Source organism: Acipenser ruthenus, chromosome 3 (assembly GCF_902713425.1).
Source record: "Acipenser ruthenus chromosome 3, fAciRut3.2 maternal haplotype, whole genome shotgun sequence".
Lineage (NCBI taxonomy): Eukaryota > Metazoa > Chordata > Actinopteri > Acipenseriformes > Acipenseridae > Acipenser > Acipenser ruthenus.
In genome coordinates this window covers 106,002,567-106,016,277 of record NC_081191.1, presented here as the reverse complement: position 1 = coordinate 106,016,277, position 13,711 = coordinate 106,002,567, and the positions used below count along the sequence as shown (strand labels likewise).

At 44.5% G+C, this 13,711-nt stretch overlaps 1 protein-coding gene across 1 annotated transcript; it reads right to left on the bottom strand.

The window, feature by feature from the left end:
* Positions 1–226: 226 nt before the first annotated feature.
* LOC131730503 (uncharacterized) lies at positions 227–10,646 on the bottom strand. The gene is made up of 23 exons (XM_059020542.1): positions 10,543–10,646; positions 10,133–10,185; positions 9,799–9,891; positions 9,595–9,719; positions 9,342–9,485; positions 8,539–8,616; positions 7,335–7,505; positions 7,109–7,205; positions 6,616–6,839; positions 6,131–6,284; positions 5,760–5,968; positions 5,515–5,632; positions 4,502–4,704; positions 4,125–4,242; positions 3,467–3,636; positions 3,046–3,143; positions 2,672–2,805; positions 2,509–2,556; positions 2,167–2,350; positions 1,567–1,702; positions 1,171–1,258; positions 751–849; positions 227–363 (listed from the first exon to the last, which is right to left on the bottom strand). Exons 1-23 carry the CDS (start codon positions 10,572–10,574, stop codon positions 248–250), a joined length of 2,892 nt encoding a protein of 963 aa, XP_058876525.1. The 5' UTR covers positions 10,575–10,646; the 3' UTR covers positions 227–247.
* Between the last annotated feature and the right edge of the window lie 3,065 nt (positions 10,647–13,711).

Here is a 13,711-nt window from a genome sequence, read left to right as displayed (position 1 = left end):
AGTTTTACTGCAAACCCTCTTCACTTCATGGCTGAAAACCAAAAGGTTTAAAGCATCATTTAGTGAGGCAACAGCAGAATCCTCTCATGGGAAAGAGTTATTGAAAAAGGACATTCAAAGGTTAGCTGAATAAGACTGCAGGCATCATTTTAGCCATCCAATACCCCAGTTAATTCAGATCCATTGACCGATGCAAATGTGAAAGCTAGCCACACACACGAGACAATTTCACATTCAAAGATTTTTATTAAACAGAAACCCAACATCTCATAGCTTTGGCAGCAAACACTACAACAGCAAGTAGAAGGACTCCCACTGCAACTCCCAAGACTGGAATATAGGGGACCAGAGGAGGAGTCGCACCTGAAAAGTAGACAATGGCAAGCATTAGGACCCTGAGGAAGCTACACAATACCCAATGTGTGCACTGGGGGAAGAGATGCAAGTGTTGGGTAGAAGAGGCAGAGCTAGTTAGCCTGGAGGGCTTCATTTGAAAGCACAGCTACTGGTTACATTATGTAGCGTGCCTGGGACAAGCATTTGTTTGGCTAAAACTTGCAACAGAAGAGGTCTAGAAAAACTACAGCCCCTGCAGGTGCCCTTTTGGCGCCAGATTCCCCTTTGGTGCAATACACAAAGCTTCCCATGCAAAAGCCAAAATGGCAGCAGTTTCCTAACCTTCATCACCATGCAAAGGAACACAGTTACAGGGCAGGCAGGGGATTAGCGTCTTGGTGCTTTACTGCTTACCGGCTGCTTGAACACTGGCAACTTCCCCCTCGGGTACAATTTGGACTGGTCCAGCAGAAATATAGCCTTTGACAGAGTCAGCCAGCTCAACACTGCGGGCTGGAAGACATACCCCAAAAGAGTTAGATCCAAAAAGGAGCAATTGGGAGTCGATAGAACATACAAATGGGTATCATATATCCACTGCAGGAGAGGTCAGATACACCCTGCCTATTTATTTCTTAGCAGACGTCCTTATCCAGGGCAACTTACAATTGTTACAAGATATCACATACAATTACCCATTTTTTACAGTTGGTTTTTACTGGAGCAATCTAGGTAAAGTACCTTGCTCAAGGGTACAATAGCAGTGTCCCCCACTGGGGATTGAACCCACAACCCTCCGGTCAAAAGTCCAGAGCCCTAACCACTACTCCCTACCTGATCTCTTGTCTCCAGCGATACAGGTCTCATTGCAGACACCTGCCTTCTCAGAAGCACAAACCACAGCTAGACAGTGGAAGTACATCTGCAAAACACAAAAAAGGTCAGACGACAGTGTTAGAGCCCTAGTTCAGCCTCATACACAGCCAACCAATATGTCAGCCTATAGAAAGCCATTTCTAGAGCAGGACTGCCCATTTCTGACCTTGGAGTCATTCCACACCAGTTTAAATAGGGAGCTACTTCAGGGTCTAGATGGAGGTTTAAACTATCGTTTGACATGGGAGCTTTCCTCCCCCACCCCAAACCTAGAGTAGATGGCCGTGTATTAACCCGAGGGTGAGAATGCAGATCAAAAGGCTCGGATTGAGCTCACTGAAAAAAGTTACCAACCTGTTGCCACAGGGCATGGTTTGCAACAGACTGAGCCTGGACCTCAAGCCTCTTGAGGTGGTGGGGGCTCTTGGTGAGAGCGCTGGCAGACACTGGGTGGAACCGGGTCTTGTAGGAGTCGCCACTGACCAGGCAGCTGCAGAAAAGGAGGAGACGACATTGGAGGCAATCGCACACTGGGTTTCGTGGCATGGAGCTCGAGGGGTGAAGTACAGGACAAAGGTAGTCATTTTAGGAAACGACTGAATCCTAGCACATTAGGAAGCCTCCAAAAGACTTCCAAGTGTGTTCTACATGCACTTCCCACCAGAGGGAAACTGCCATGGTGTGTGTGTTTACCATATATAGATGAACACCAATCAAGGCAAATGCAACTCATTGCAGAAGTACATGAAGCCAAAGCCCATTGCAATGCTGAAAAGGCCTTTGCCAGGTCACGTCTATCTAGGCATCCAGGTTATCATGCAATGCAAGTCTACAGCATAGCAAGAAAAGTTTAGACCTCTACCAAGCACACATTCTAAAAGCTGGCATAAGTGACAATGAAACTCCAGCTCAATACCATCTGCCTGCTTACTCTCGTCACCCCCACCCCCTTACCCGTCAGTGACCAGGTCCCATTGAGGGGTGGCGTCCAGTTCAGGGGTCTCTGTGGCCCAGCAGTCCCGCAGGACGAGGTGGTCAGCCAGGTTCTGGTGGTGGAGGAGCACAACCTCCAGGAACAAGGGCTCCAGCCCAGACTTGGACACTGGGAACTCCCGATAGAACTGGGAGAAGGTCACATCTGGCAGGAAGGAGAAAGGTTGACTGAGCGCCCATCACTGCTATGCTTTTAAAGCGCATTATGTGTACAGCCACCATTCCTGGTGGGTTATGGATGAAAGACTACAGAACCTGGCCATTAAAAGGTAGGTGGGTATGAAGGGTGTACCAGGTACCAACCTCTTGCTAGACGGGCCTTCAGATTCAGAACGTCTCTGGCTTTGGGGCCTGGGAAATCAAGAAATGGAGTCATAGTAGTAGGTCGATACTGGTAGTCAGGATAAAAGTTGACCAACACTGTCCCGGGACCGGGCAAGTTAAAACTAGGCACTAGAAGCCATACCTCTCTGCTCAGAGCTGTAAGGATAGAACTCCAGGGATCCAAGACTTTTTTTAGAGTAGGGGGCAGGGACAGCCTTCCTTTCAGCTAGCAATTTCATGGTGTCGTTGAGGGGGTAGCGGCAACGGATGGTCAGCCTACGGGAGACACGTTGCAGTAGTATTGGATAAGACTACCAAGGTCTTTAAAATGCAGTTGAAACACATTACTGTACACTACTTGCAATTTGTTAAATGGTTCCTTCAGAGGCAAATCTTCACAGGAAGTATACCATTATCTATTGGGCAGCATGCCCCAAGTCTAAAAAGTCAGTATCAAGAGGTGCCAGTGTAGGCCCATTTCAGGCCTTCTAGAAGTGCAGGACTCCTCATGCTCACCTGTATTCAGAGTCCCTGGTGATGACTGGAGCATTGGCTGGGAACAGAGCTCTGGTATACACTACCTCATTCTCATAGATCAGGTAGTTCTCCACAATCTGAAACATTGCCATATCAAGCCATTAGTACAAAGCACCCCCACCCACTACTAGAAATTAGAATAGCAGCCCCATTTGAAAGAAATCTGTATGCCAATAGCACATTTAAAAAAAAGACACACAAACAGGAGTTGTCACTTGTCAAACATGCAATTTTAAAAACAGTTCAAGGGGAAGCAATCTTGTAGTCTTTACTAGGGCAGACATGCAAGGCTAGTCCACAGCACTTTTAGGGATACGTATTGCATCTAGTACAGTCCACCAATACAAGACCTGTATGAAGGGCTATTGCACGAGTCTACAGCACCATGCGGGAAACCCACCTTGCTCCTGGTCCCACACGTGTTGACAGTGAAGGTGAAGAGAGCCCTGGTTGAGTCAAACTCTTTGGGTTTGCAGGTCTTATCCAGCAGGGTGGTCTTGCTGGGTTCCACTACTGGTATGGGCTCCATGGTGACAGCCACCACCGTCATCACACCATTAGGCATGCACACTGAAGAGAATGGGGTGAAGTTGAAGCATTCCATGAGAACTTGCTGCATGAACCAGTTCAAGATTGCCACACCAAATCGTGTACCAAGTAGCCTCGAGACGATATCTACAGCTATGGCCAAAAGTGCTGCGGGACCCTGTAGAATTAATTTTGCTTCAGGTCAAACAAAGCCTGCCGAATACTAAAGGATCACACTGTGGTGCACGTACTGGTAGAAGCCTTCACCAATATGCATAGAGACCTGACCGCAGACCAAGAGGCCAGGTAGACCATTTAGAAGTTGGGCAAGTGGCACTACGGATTGTTGCAAGCAATATGTGATCAGTGGAATACTCTCTATAGCAATGGAGAAGGAGGAGTCAGGTATACGGCTAAAGCATATGTTAGAGATTGCTTAGTCAACACGTGTAGAAAATGGCAAGGCATGGAAGCAGGGAGGTGCAGAGCACCAAGACAGAAAGTCAAGCCCACTTTGGGGAACTACTTACCCAACAGCTGCTTGGTAGGAAATTGACAGCGCTGTACAGCGGACAGCACTGCCACGAGTGTCCCAATATCGATTAGGGTCAGTTCTACTCGAACAAAGAGGCCTCGGAGAGAGATATCCTGGAAAAGAGGGAGACAAGCGACACGGGGAAAAAAAACATCCCAGTTTGATGGCACACCAACAGAGGGGCAGGCTTTCCAACCTAGTCATGCAGGGAGAACTACAGATTTAACAAGGCTCAGGTTTGCTCACACACCTAAACAAAGGAAAAGAAAAAGTCTCAAACCCAGAACGAGAATGTAATCCTACAAAACACCCAGTTCAGCCTCTAGGGAGACTCTGCCAAGTACATTCCTAATGGCCCCCAGAAATGTGTACCTCATAGATGCAGCCGATACTGAAGAGCGGCACCTCTAGAATAAACTTGGTCTGGTTGGTGAGGATGTAGCCCCGTTGAGCCGCCAGCTCAGAGGTAAGCTGGTGTTTCTCAATGTACATGGCCCAGAGGTGGTCCATGTTCCCACGCGTCACTTCAAAGACTAGGCTCTTTTCAGTACAAGAGCCCTTGATCACAGGAAGTACTGGGGAGGAAAGAAGAGTCAAGAGCCTGAAGTGTATGCCAATAAAAAACTACCAACCACACCTTCAGTAATGGTCAGGCGTCGACAGTTCAAGCTTCAGCAGAGTGCTGGCAGTCTTCTTTGGGCAGCAGTGCTTTAATGAACATCATTTCTCTCAAACAGCAAGTGCCAATAGGGGTGCATGTCTGTTAGTGTGGGAGGTGTATGCAAATCCCAAGAAAGATGACAGCATGCTAGCAGCAAACATTTTTCAGGAGGCTTTCAAGAGCTTGCAAACTAGCTCAATTGAAAAAAAGGGGAGACATCTTCATGATGGAATTCCCTGGGTGGGCACACAACCAGTGCACCAATCCTTTGGTTGAGAGACTTGGTCTAGTCCAGGGATGTCAACTCCAGCCCGAGGGTCGCAGGGTCTTCATGCCAAAACTCTCAATTAACAATTGAGATAATTTGTTGAATTATCAAACATTAAGGTCTTTTACAGTGGATGGTTTTAGAAATGCACTGGATTCAAGGTACACTACCTATGAAGCATTGAGGCCTGAAGAGAAGTGTTGAATGTGTCCGGTTAATCATCATTAGACCCATTAAGTAATTTGCTCTTATTGTATTACTTGTACTGTAACACAAGAAATGTATTTGCTTACGATTGTAAGTCGCCCTGGATAAGGGCATCTGCTAAGAAATAAATAATTGAGAGCTCAGGGGGAACGAAAGCCAGAAAACACTGTAGCCCGCCAGGAACAGAGTTTGACACCCGTGGTCTAAATCAATCAGTGCTCAGGGACACTTCCCAGCCCCAATACTTACCGACATCCTTAACCTGACACACAATGGTTGCAGGGTGGAAATAAGGCGCATTCTCAGGGATGATGTTCAAGGTGTAGTTGATATTCAAGGTGAACTCCCTCACACCATTGCCAATATACTGCCAGAGAACAACAAATGGTGTAAAGAAGCAGTAACAGTCAGCAACTGTACTGGAGAATAGACCGGTACAGCTTGGGTCTTAAGCTTTGAGTTCCATCAACATATAGGCATGCTTTCATCCCTACCTTTTGTGGGATGAGTGGGTGGGTGAAGGGGACCTTCAGGACAAAAGACTTGGTGCCATTGGGGTGCTGGACCTCAGTTAGCACAATGCCTTGGTTGATGGCCTCAGGAAGGGTCAGAGGAACCCCATTGATGGTGAAGTTCTTCAGCTCAACATCAGGGTTGAAGATGCCAAGGGTCACTGTGAAGACCTTTTCTGCTGGGATGGTATCTACAAACGCAGGCATTTAGGAGGTTAAGATGGAGGAGGGTTTGCATTACAGATTTAAAGCCAGGGCTAGTGTTTTAGTCCAGGACGTCCCCCACTGCATTACACATTGGCACCACAGCAAGGCCATTAAATGCCATGCTGGAAAGCAGGCAGCGTACTCACTGTTGACAACAAAGGGGGTCTCAGCAATAGAGGGGGTGCGGACTGGCTTGAAAGAACGGTGCTGGGTCGCTTCCCACTGGTCATCTGCCCACTGGTGCTCAAGGTACAGGTCAATGGCGTAGATCCGGTTGTACTGGTTATTTATAACACGACTCTGAAGAGACAGAAGGGCATGGTCACAAGAGTAAAGCAGGAGGTGGACTCCATTAAAAGCATGCAGAACCAAGGCTGGAAAGGAAGGGTCATTGGCCAACGTGTAGATTAAAACCAGGATTTACTCAGGGTCAGCTAAACTTCACTCTGCCACGGGAGCATTTCCCAGGTGTCTGGGATATCAGAAGCAGGTGTACTGTCAAAGTGCTCATCTAGAGAAACACCAAGGGCACGCAATCTAGGGGGTAGAGAGAGTCTGCAACACATCCAGAACCTGCCTGGTTGTCAGTGAAGGAACGCCAGAGCTAAACCCCCCCCCCCCCCCCCATTACCTTCAGGTAGCCACCCTCCGCGCCATAAGGAACAGAGATATCTATGAAAGTCTCATTGACTTTCAGTTCATAGTTCCGTCTTCGGATAGTGGCAAGGTCAAGCAGCTTCCCCTCCACACCCATGGCAATACCCTTGTCCTGGAACTTCTCTATATGCAGGACCAGTGGAGTGAGGACTCTGGGTGCAACCCAAGCCAAATGTGTACCATCAAAAGTGCCAAGATCTAGGAGGGAAAAGACAGTTGGATTTAAAAACTTGTATCCATTAGGAATTTCTGTATAAAAGGAAGTGCAAGCAGATGGCAATCAATATGGCCATGATCATGGCCCTTGTTTGTAGAATTCTGTAGTGCTAGCATGCAGAGATGTTCCTTTTGTAACCTAGTAGAAGTAACTGCACTAGTAATTGTCCAGTTAAAAAGAGGACCACACCATGGCAGTCGTTTTACATGGCCTCTGGACCATGGCAAGATAGCCAAGCTTTAGATCTTACTCTTGGTACAGGCAGCAGAAGTGTCCACCAATAGCAGCATCCACCTTTGCTTGTAGAAGACAGTTGCCCGGATTGCTTCCACTTGGATTCCATTAACCTGGAAGAACATAGCATGAACTCAGGCACAGAAGCAATACAAGTGTGCTTGGAGACACCGATGGAGCAATATGGAACTCTGCTAAAAACAGAACCCGATATTTTAATAGTGCTTTTGGAGAGGTCTTACTGCAAGCATTTCTGATTCCGGCATGTTATAGGGCGAGCGGAAGAGGATCCTACTGGAGGTGGAGTTGATCATGTAGCCCCGAGACTGGGCCACGGAGGCATTCATGGATTTGGCTGGCTGTCCGGTCTTGTGGAACACAACCTGCCACACTGACATGATAGCTTCCTGGGCCTGGAACACAGGACAGACAGCAGCTGGTCAGAAGGTCTAGGGGCTAGTCTGGTTTTATGGGACTGGGGTAGGAGGCAAGAAGCCAAGTTGACTGGGAAAGTGTGGAGTGATTTTAGCTAGACAAGTTATGAAGCTTAAGACAGTTCACACTTGCATAGAGTAGCAGCAAGTCACAAGCCTGCATAGAAGACAAACTAGGACTGAAACATAGGCACTTAATATACACCTAATTAGGGACACGGTTGTGCACGAGAGACCAATCGGTGGGGAGGTCCAAGTGTGATGGTCTAGTTGCTACAGAACTCCGCTGCTAGTGAGGGATTGATGGAAACAGGACTCCACAGCAATACGTTGATCAAGTCCCAAGGCCTCACTTGGTGCCCTTCTTGCAAGCCCATCCTAATAGGCCAACGTGCATGGTCTTGCAGGAATGGCCACATGTTGCTTATGTCACAACAGCTTTCTTGCACAATGGGAGAGTCATGCCTTATTCCCCAGACCCAAGCCCAATTAAACATTTGTGCGATGAACTTGGGCGGCATGTGGCTTCTAGGGCTCGGGAGACCACTGAACAGGCAGATGCTTATCCAGGCATGACAAGAGGAATGGGCCAGGATTCCACAAGACAACATCCGAAACCTGGTGCAAAGCATGCGTACTGCTTCCAACAGTGGCCACACACGCTAGCCTGTGACTAGCATAACTTCAGATGGTAAAATATCAATTGTTGGTCAGCACAGTAGAGTCACTGCACAGAGACATGTCATTTTATCCCAATATGAGCGATACATTTGATGCTCATTCATATATATGGCAGCATGAGCATCAGACATCATGTTATTAAAAGATGAGCTATACCTTTTGTTAAATTAGAAATATAGGACAGGTTGCAGAAAGACACAAGCCAATAGCCCTGCTCACAGCAGCCAACAAGATGCTACTGCGAGCTGGATAGCAGCTTGTAAGCACCCTATACAATTGCCATGCTGCATGAACATCTTCAGACCAAAACAGGAGTGGCTTTTAAACTTACTGCAGGGAGAGCAGCGTGCCAGTCTTCAGTATCCATCCCCTCCTGAGCAATAACTGGCACATTTCTCCTTACAGATATCTAAAGATGACAAGGGGATAACGTTATACAATCATTTAGGTTCAGACCTCCCTATAGCTTAAAGACGATCTAGCAGCCCGTCACTTTACAGAAGTAGATGGCTAGATCAGCCAAGAGGAACCCTGTTACAGGTACTGGGCTCAAGTCACAACCAGCTAGAATTAAGCCATGCAGCAAGAAATCTACTGAGAATTTGATACAAGCTTCTGAAGGAGTACAAGGGACAACTGTAAAACAATCAGACACTGCATTTTAGCAACACCAACAGTGGCAGGTTGCAGTTGTTGCCTGGGTTTGGTAGAGGACTGCACATCCAGATTGTGTATTGTTACTAGAGAAACAAACAAATGCACAAAGAATCAATAATTCACCTTCAGTTTAATGCTGTAAATATAAAATGCACAAATATGGGAAGCAAAAAGGCAATGCACACCAATTTGGATTTCTAATCCAAATAAATTCTACAATACTTGTAATTCAATTAGTGTTTGGTATTCTGTCCTAAACCAGTTTCAGTTGCAACATGTTGACAAAATAAGATATGGGGAAATATTGGTTGAATTAGAGTATTGTTTTATTAACTGGTACCACAGTGGCACAAAAAGGTAGTTTAAAAAGAAAAGAATCTGCAGAAGGATAATGGACCAAAGGGTGAGGCATTATTGTGGGCAATGTATTATAGCTAGTGGGAGTACAGGTCAAACCCAGGACTGGAGAGGTCTTACCTCCATGTAGTTCTCTTCACAGACGATTTCGCGGGGGTACCACTGCTTGGTAGTACTGCACGTCATAGAGAACGGGTAGTAAGTCTCTCTGCTGAACTGGTCGATGCGAACGAAACGGAACCTCAAGCTAAACTCCGAATCACTCTAAAGAGAGAAAAGCCATTAGTTTGTTTACAAGGAGACACTGTCGCTTGTAATAATGCTGGCATACATACGGAGCTGGCCGTGTGAAGTGTGACCGCACAGGACTCACATTGCTGGAGACGTGACAAGCAAAGAAAGAAGCCCTGAATATCAGGTCGCCGGGGATATTAACAGAGTAGGTAAAGCCACAGGATGCGGCGTATCTATCGTCCAGAGGGTGAATGCCGTCGTTACCTAAACACAAAAAAGGCTTAATTGTATGTTGAGGCATCCTACAAATACAAGTTCCTGTTACCGATCAAATCATATTTACCAATGATATCGAAGCGAAAGTTCCCTCCAATTAGGAAGTTTCTTTTCGTCGTCAGCCAGAAGTATCGGTCCCGACACTCATTAACAAAGGTCCCTGCGGGCAAAGAGACAAGAGACTTACTCTCACTTGCAGTGGTTCAATAACTATTCAGAGAACTAACCGGTTTTAATGACGAACACAACGTTGGTTATGCGGCAGATACAGTGCGCTTTTAAAAGAGCAAGACCGTGCTAGGGCAGAGACAACTCGTAACATTTCAGACAAAACTTCCCGTTTAAGCAGGTCAAGTGGCAGCTACAAAAGACCACGGAACAATTAAATAAACGCCACTTACCTGGTGGCGCTTGCGCCTTCGCATCCAAAGGTAACAGCATACACAATACAACTCTGAGGATGAAAAAAAATACATGCAAGAAGTGTTATTCAGACACACGCTGTATCCTACACAAACTCGGGTGTACTCAAGACACTGCATACCTTTACACGGCAACGCAAAAACAAAACATATAGAAATGAAATACAGCAACGCAAAGTCATTGTATTTATCTTGCTCTTAATTGTATTATTACTTGTACTGTGATACTTGAAATGTATTTGCTTATGATTGTAATTCGCCATGGATAAGGGCGTCTGGTAAGAAATAATAATAATAATAATAATAATAATAATAATAACGCAAGCATCTAAAACCGCGTAGCCATTAAAGACATAAGCAAACCAAACACTATAACACATCAAACTCACCCTAAAAGGAGTTTACAATCCATGATACCCATCCTTCGTGCCAAAGCCAGCCACCAACCCGCAAGCTGCACAGTGTATATTTATACTAAAGAAACCGATATACTCGCTTGCTAGAGTAGGACTGGTTACAGGATTATAAAGCCGCCTGAATTAGCTTGCAACCAATCGGGGCGGCAGCACCTGAGTTTAATAATCCGTTTATTGGAATGATCTTAATTATTGACAAATAGGAGCGTGTTTATCATTTGCCCCCTCCCGAGGCAAAGCCGAGGAGTGTTGGGTTAATCTTCAGAGGGTTTTGATTACAACAACGGTATTTAATAATATAAATACACATAATACAGTAGCGCTAAGTAGCGTGCAATTTATACCGTTTTACTATTTCAGCCGTGAACCAGTGTTTCACCAAAAGGTTCACTGATCCGAATCACCCGCAGCGCTTCATACTATAGTGCCACCTAATGGTAGATCTGCACAACCCAATGTCTTTAAAGCTAAGGCATTACCAAAATGCAACCGAACCATCAATAATAGTGACATTGTGGACAACTGCACCATTAGTTTACAGCGAAGGCAATAACCCGTAACATATTTTTGATACACATTATTAAGCAATTATTAATGCTCTCAGTTACTGTATCTTTTGAAATGTTGTTTCACTAAATGTTAAGGCATCTTGATCTCTTTGGAGTGCTTCGTAATCCATTGGTAGTAATTTAAAAATGTAAAATGAATATTGTAACGACCCCGGTGTAGGACGCCCAAAACACTCCAAAAAGACTAGTGTTTTGAATGTAAATTGCTAACACACTGAGTGTAACGAGCATACGTTCAAAACACTCTGCTGCGCTTTGAATTCACGCTCACACTAAAGGCCGACACTTCACAGCGGGGCATCTGGTCTGGGTGTACTGCCCCAGGAGGACTCGGGTCCGCTGTCCGAAGTTGGAGAGCAAATGGGTGGGGCCCTGCGAGGTACTCAAGCGAGTGAGTGAGGTGGTGTACCGCCTCCCCCGAGGCCAGACCGTGGTACTGCATCTGGATTGGTTGGCCCATTACCAGGGATGGGCCAGACCAGCACCCGGCCCAGCTGCACCGGGGACCCCGTCGGCGACCTTGAGTAATTCCCCCGCCTTTACACCCACCGGCGATCCGGAAGCCCTATCCCCCGCCGGACGATTGCCAGCACAGTGGTCTGATACTGGTCTCCCAGTAGCTCTACTGGTTTTTCTGTACCTCTACTGGTCTGTTCTGGTCTCCCAGTAGCTCTACTGGTCTCTACTGGTACTGGTCTCCCAGTAGCTCTACAGGTTTTGCTGTCGTTTTGCAACTGCTCTCATTTGTTTAAATCTGTTGCAGATTTTGCCCTCTGTGCTCCTGTCCTTTAGCTCTTCTGAACCCCAGACTGCTACAGCAAGCTCTTTGCAAAAAATGGAATCTTTGCTTGCCTTGGAAATCCATATCCATTTTTCTTCTGGCAACCAAATGCCCTCTCCAATACACACCTTCAACACAATTATAGAGAGGGACAATATTTTGTAAAAGAACATCAGTTTTAACATTTAAATATTAATAGATTGTTACATAATATAAACAACTTCATCAAATAGTCTTGGTACAGGGTTTAATTTTGAATTATAGTATTGCCTCAGTATCTTAGAAACAAGCTTGTCCTTTCTTCTATGTAATTGGATATCGTGTAAAGCTTAGCTTACTTTTCTATCAATGCAATCAAAAGGAATATATTGCGATTCCTTTGAAGCTGGAAATTCATGGACAGCAATAGGTTTTTCAGATGTTGTGGGCTCTGACTCTGGAAAAACAAAACAATGAACAAAACATGTTACTAGAAAACAAACCTGGGGCCAAGTACATGTAAATACACCCCAGCACATTTATAAGTACAAGAAGGCCAAGCAGTATAAAGAGTACATTTTTTTTTATTGATGTGCTCAAGTATGACTAATAAGAGTACATATTAAAACGTTTTGGTGGGTAACTGGAGAGAGTATGTTGAACAACTATATAAAATAAGCTACTTTGCAATGGCATCATGTCAATGACCCAAAACATAACAGATGTACTTAAATTCTGAGCAAAATAGGAGGGTTACATGAAATAAATTAAACTGTAAACATAAATATAACTCTTACCTCTTGGAAATCTGCTAAGCAAGTTGCTCTGCAACTTAATGTTGAGGTCCCTCAGGGTTCTGTTTTCGCGTTTAGCGTTTGATTTTCTTTTCTCAACAGTGACATTTCTTCGTCCATATTCCTCTTTTGTTTTTTTAGGATTTCATAGTTTTTTTTCTGTTGCATTATATTTTTCTTTCATTTCTTTAAACAGTTTGGACGGTACAAGGTCTACGTCCGAGTCGTCAGAGCTGCTGGATTCTATTTCCTCCACATAATCCTTTTTCTCTGAATAGAGGATTTCTTTTCCTTGTCTTCTTTTTTATTTCTAATATTTTCGACATTGTTTGCTTCTGTGCCTGAAAGGTTTTTCTTTTTTGTTCCTGCTAAAATGTATTTAGAAATATATCAATCGATCTTTATTTTATAGAGCGCCTTTCATAGTGGACCACAGCGTTTTACAAACGCACTGTCGCCTACAAGAAACCATTACAGATAAAACACATATTAAATAAAATAATAAATACCTAATGCACAGTATACAAGAAACCATTACAGATCAAATATAAATATATGGGTTTCTAATTACTATTATTATTTATGGTTTTTTTTTTTTTTTTTTTTTTTTTACATATTAAGATACTTACCATTGAATGTTTCATTGCGGAGATTTCCAGATCCAGATTTTTAAAACATTGATTTTCTTCGATTTCTTCATCATGGTTAACCTTGGGAACATGGATTCGTTTTCCACTGGAAATTTGTTTCTTTAAATCCTTCTCGTCATCTGGAAATGTTTATGAGACAATTCAATATGGCCTAGTTCTTACATAGAATGCCATCTTTGCAAAAAGTTATTCATTCGAAATTGTATTAATATCCTTTATCAAAATAATTGTCCAAACGTGTTTTCTTTTCACAAGTATCCTAGTTATTTTTTATGTTGTCATTATGTTATTAGCCTACTTTTACTTTTAACCTCGTTGTCCCATTCACCCTAAATAAAAAAAGATAAAACGTCCTTACCTGACAAGTAA

Coding starts and splice junctions, on each gene's coding strand:
- LOC131730503 (XM_059020542.1), bottom strand. CDS start 10,574: ATGGGTATCATGGATTGTAAACTCCTTTTAGG. Junction 7,506..8,538: donor GGCACGCTGCTCTCCCTGCA/GTAAGTTTAAAA, acceptor CCTGTGTTCCAG/GCCCAGGAAGCTATCATGTC. Junction 3,144..3,466: donor CGTGTGGGACCAGGAGCAAG/GTGGGTTTCCCG, acceptor GCAATGTTTCAG/ATTGTGGAGAACTACCTGAT.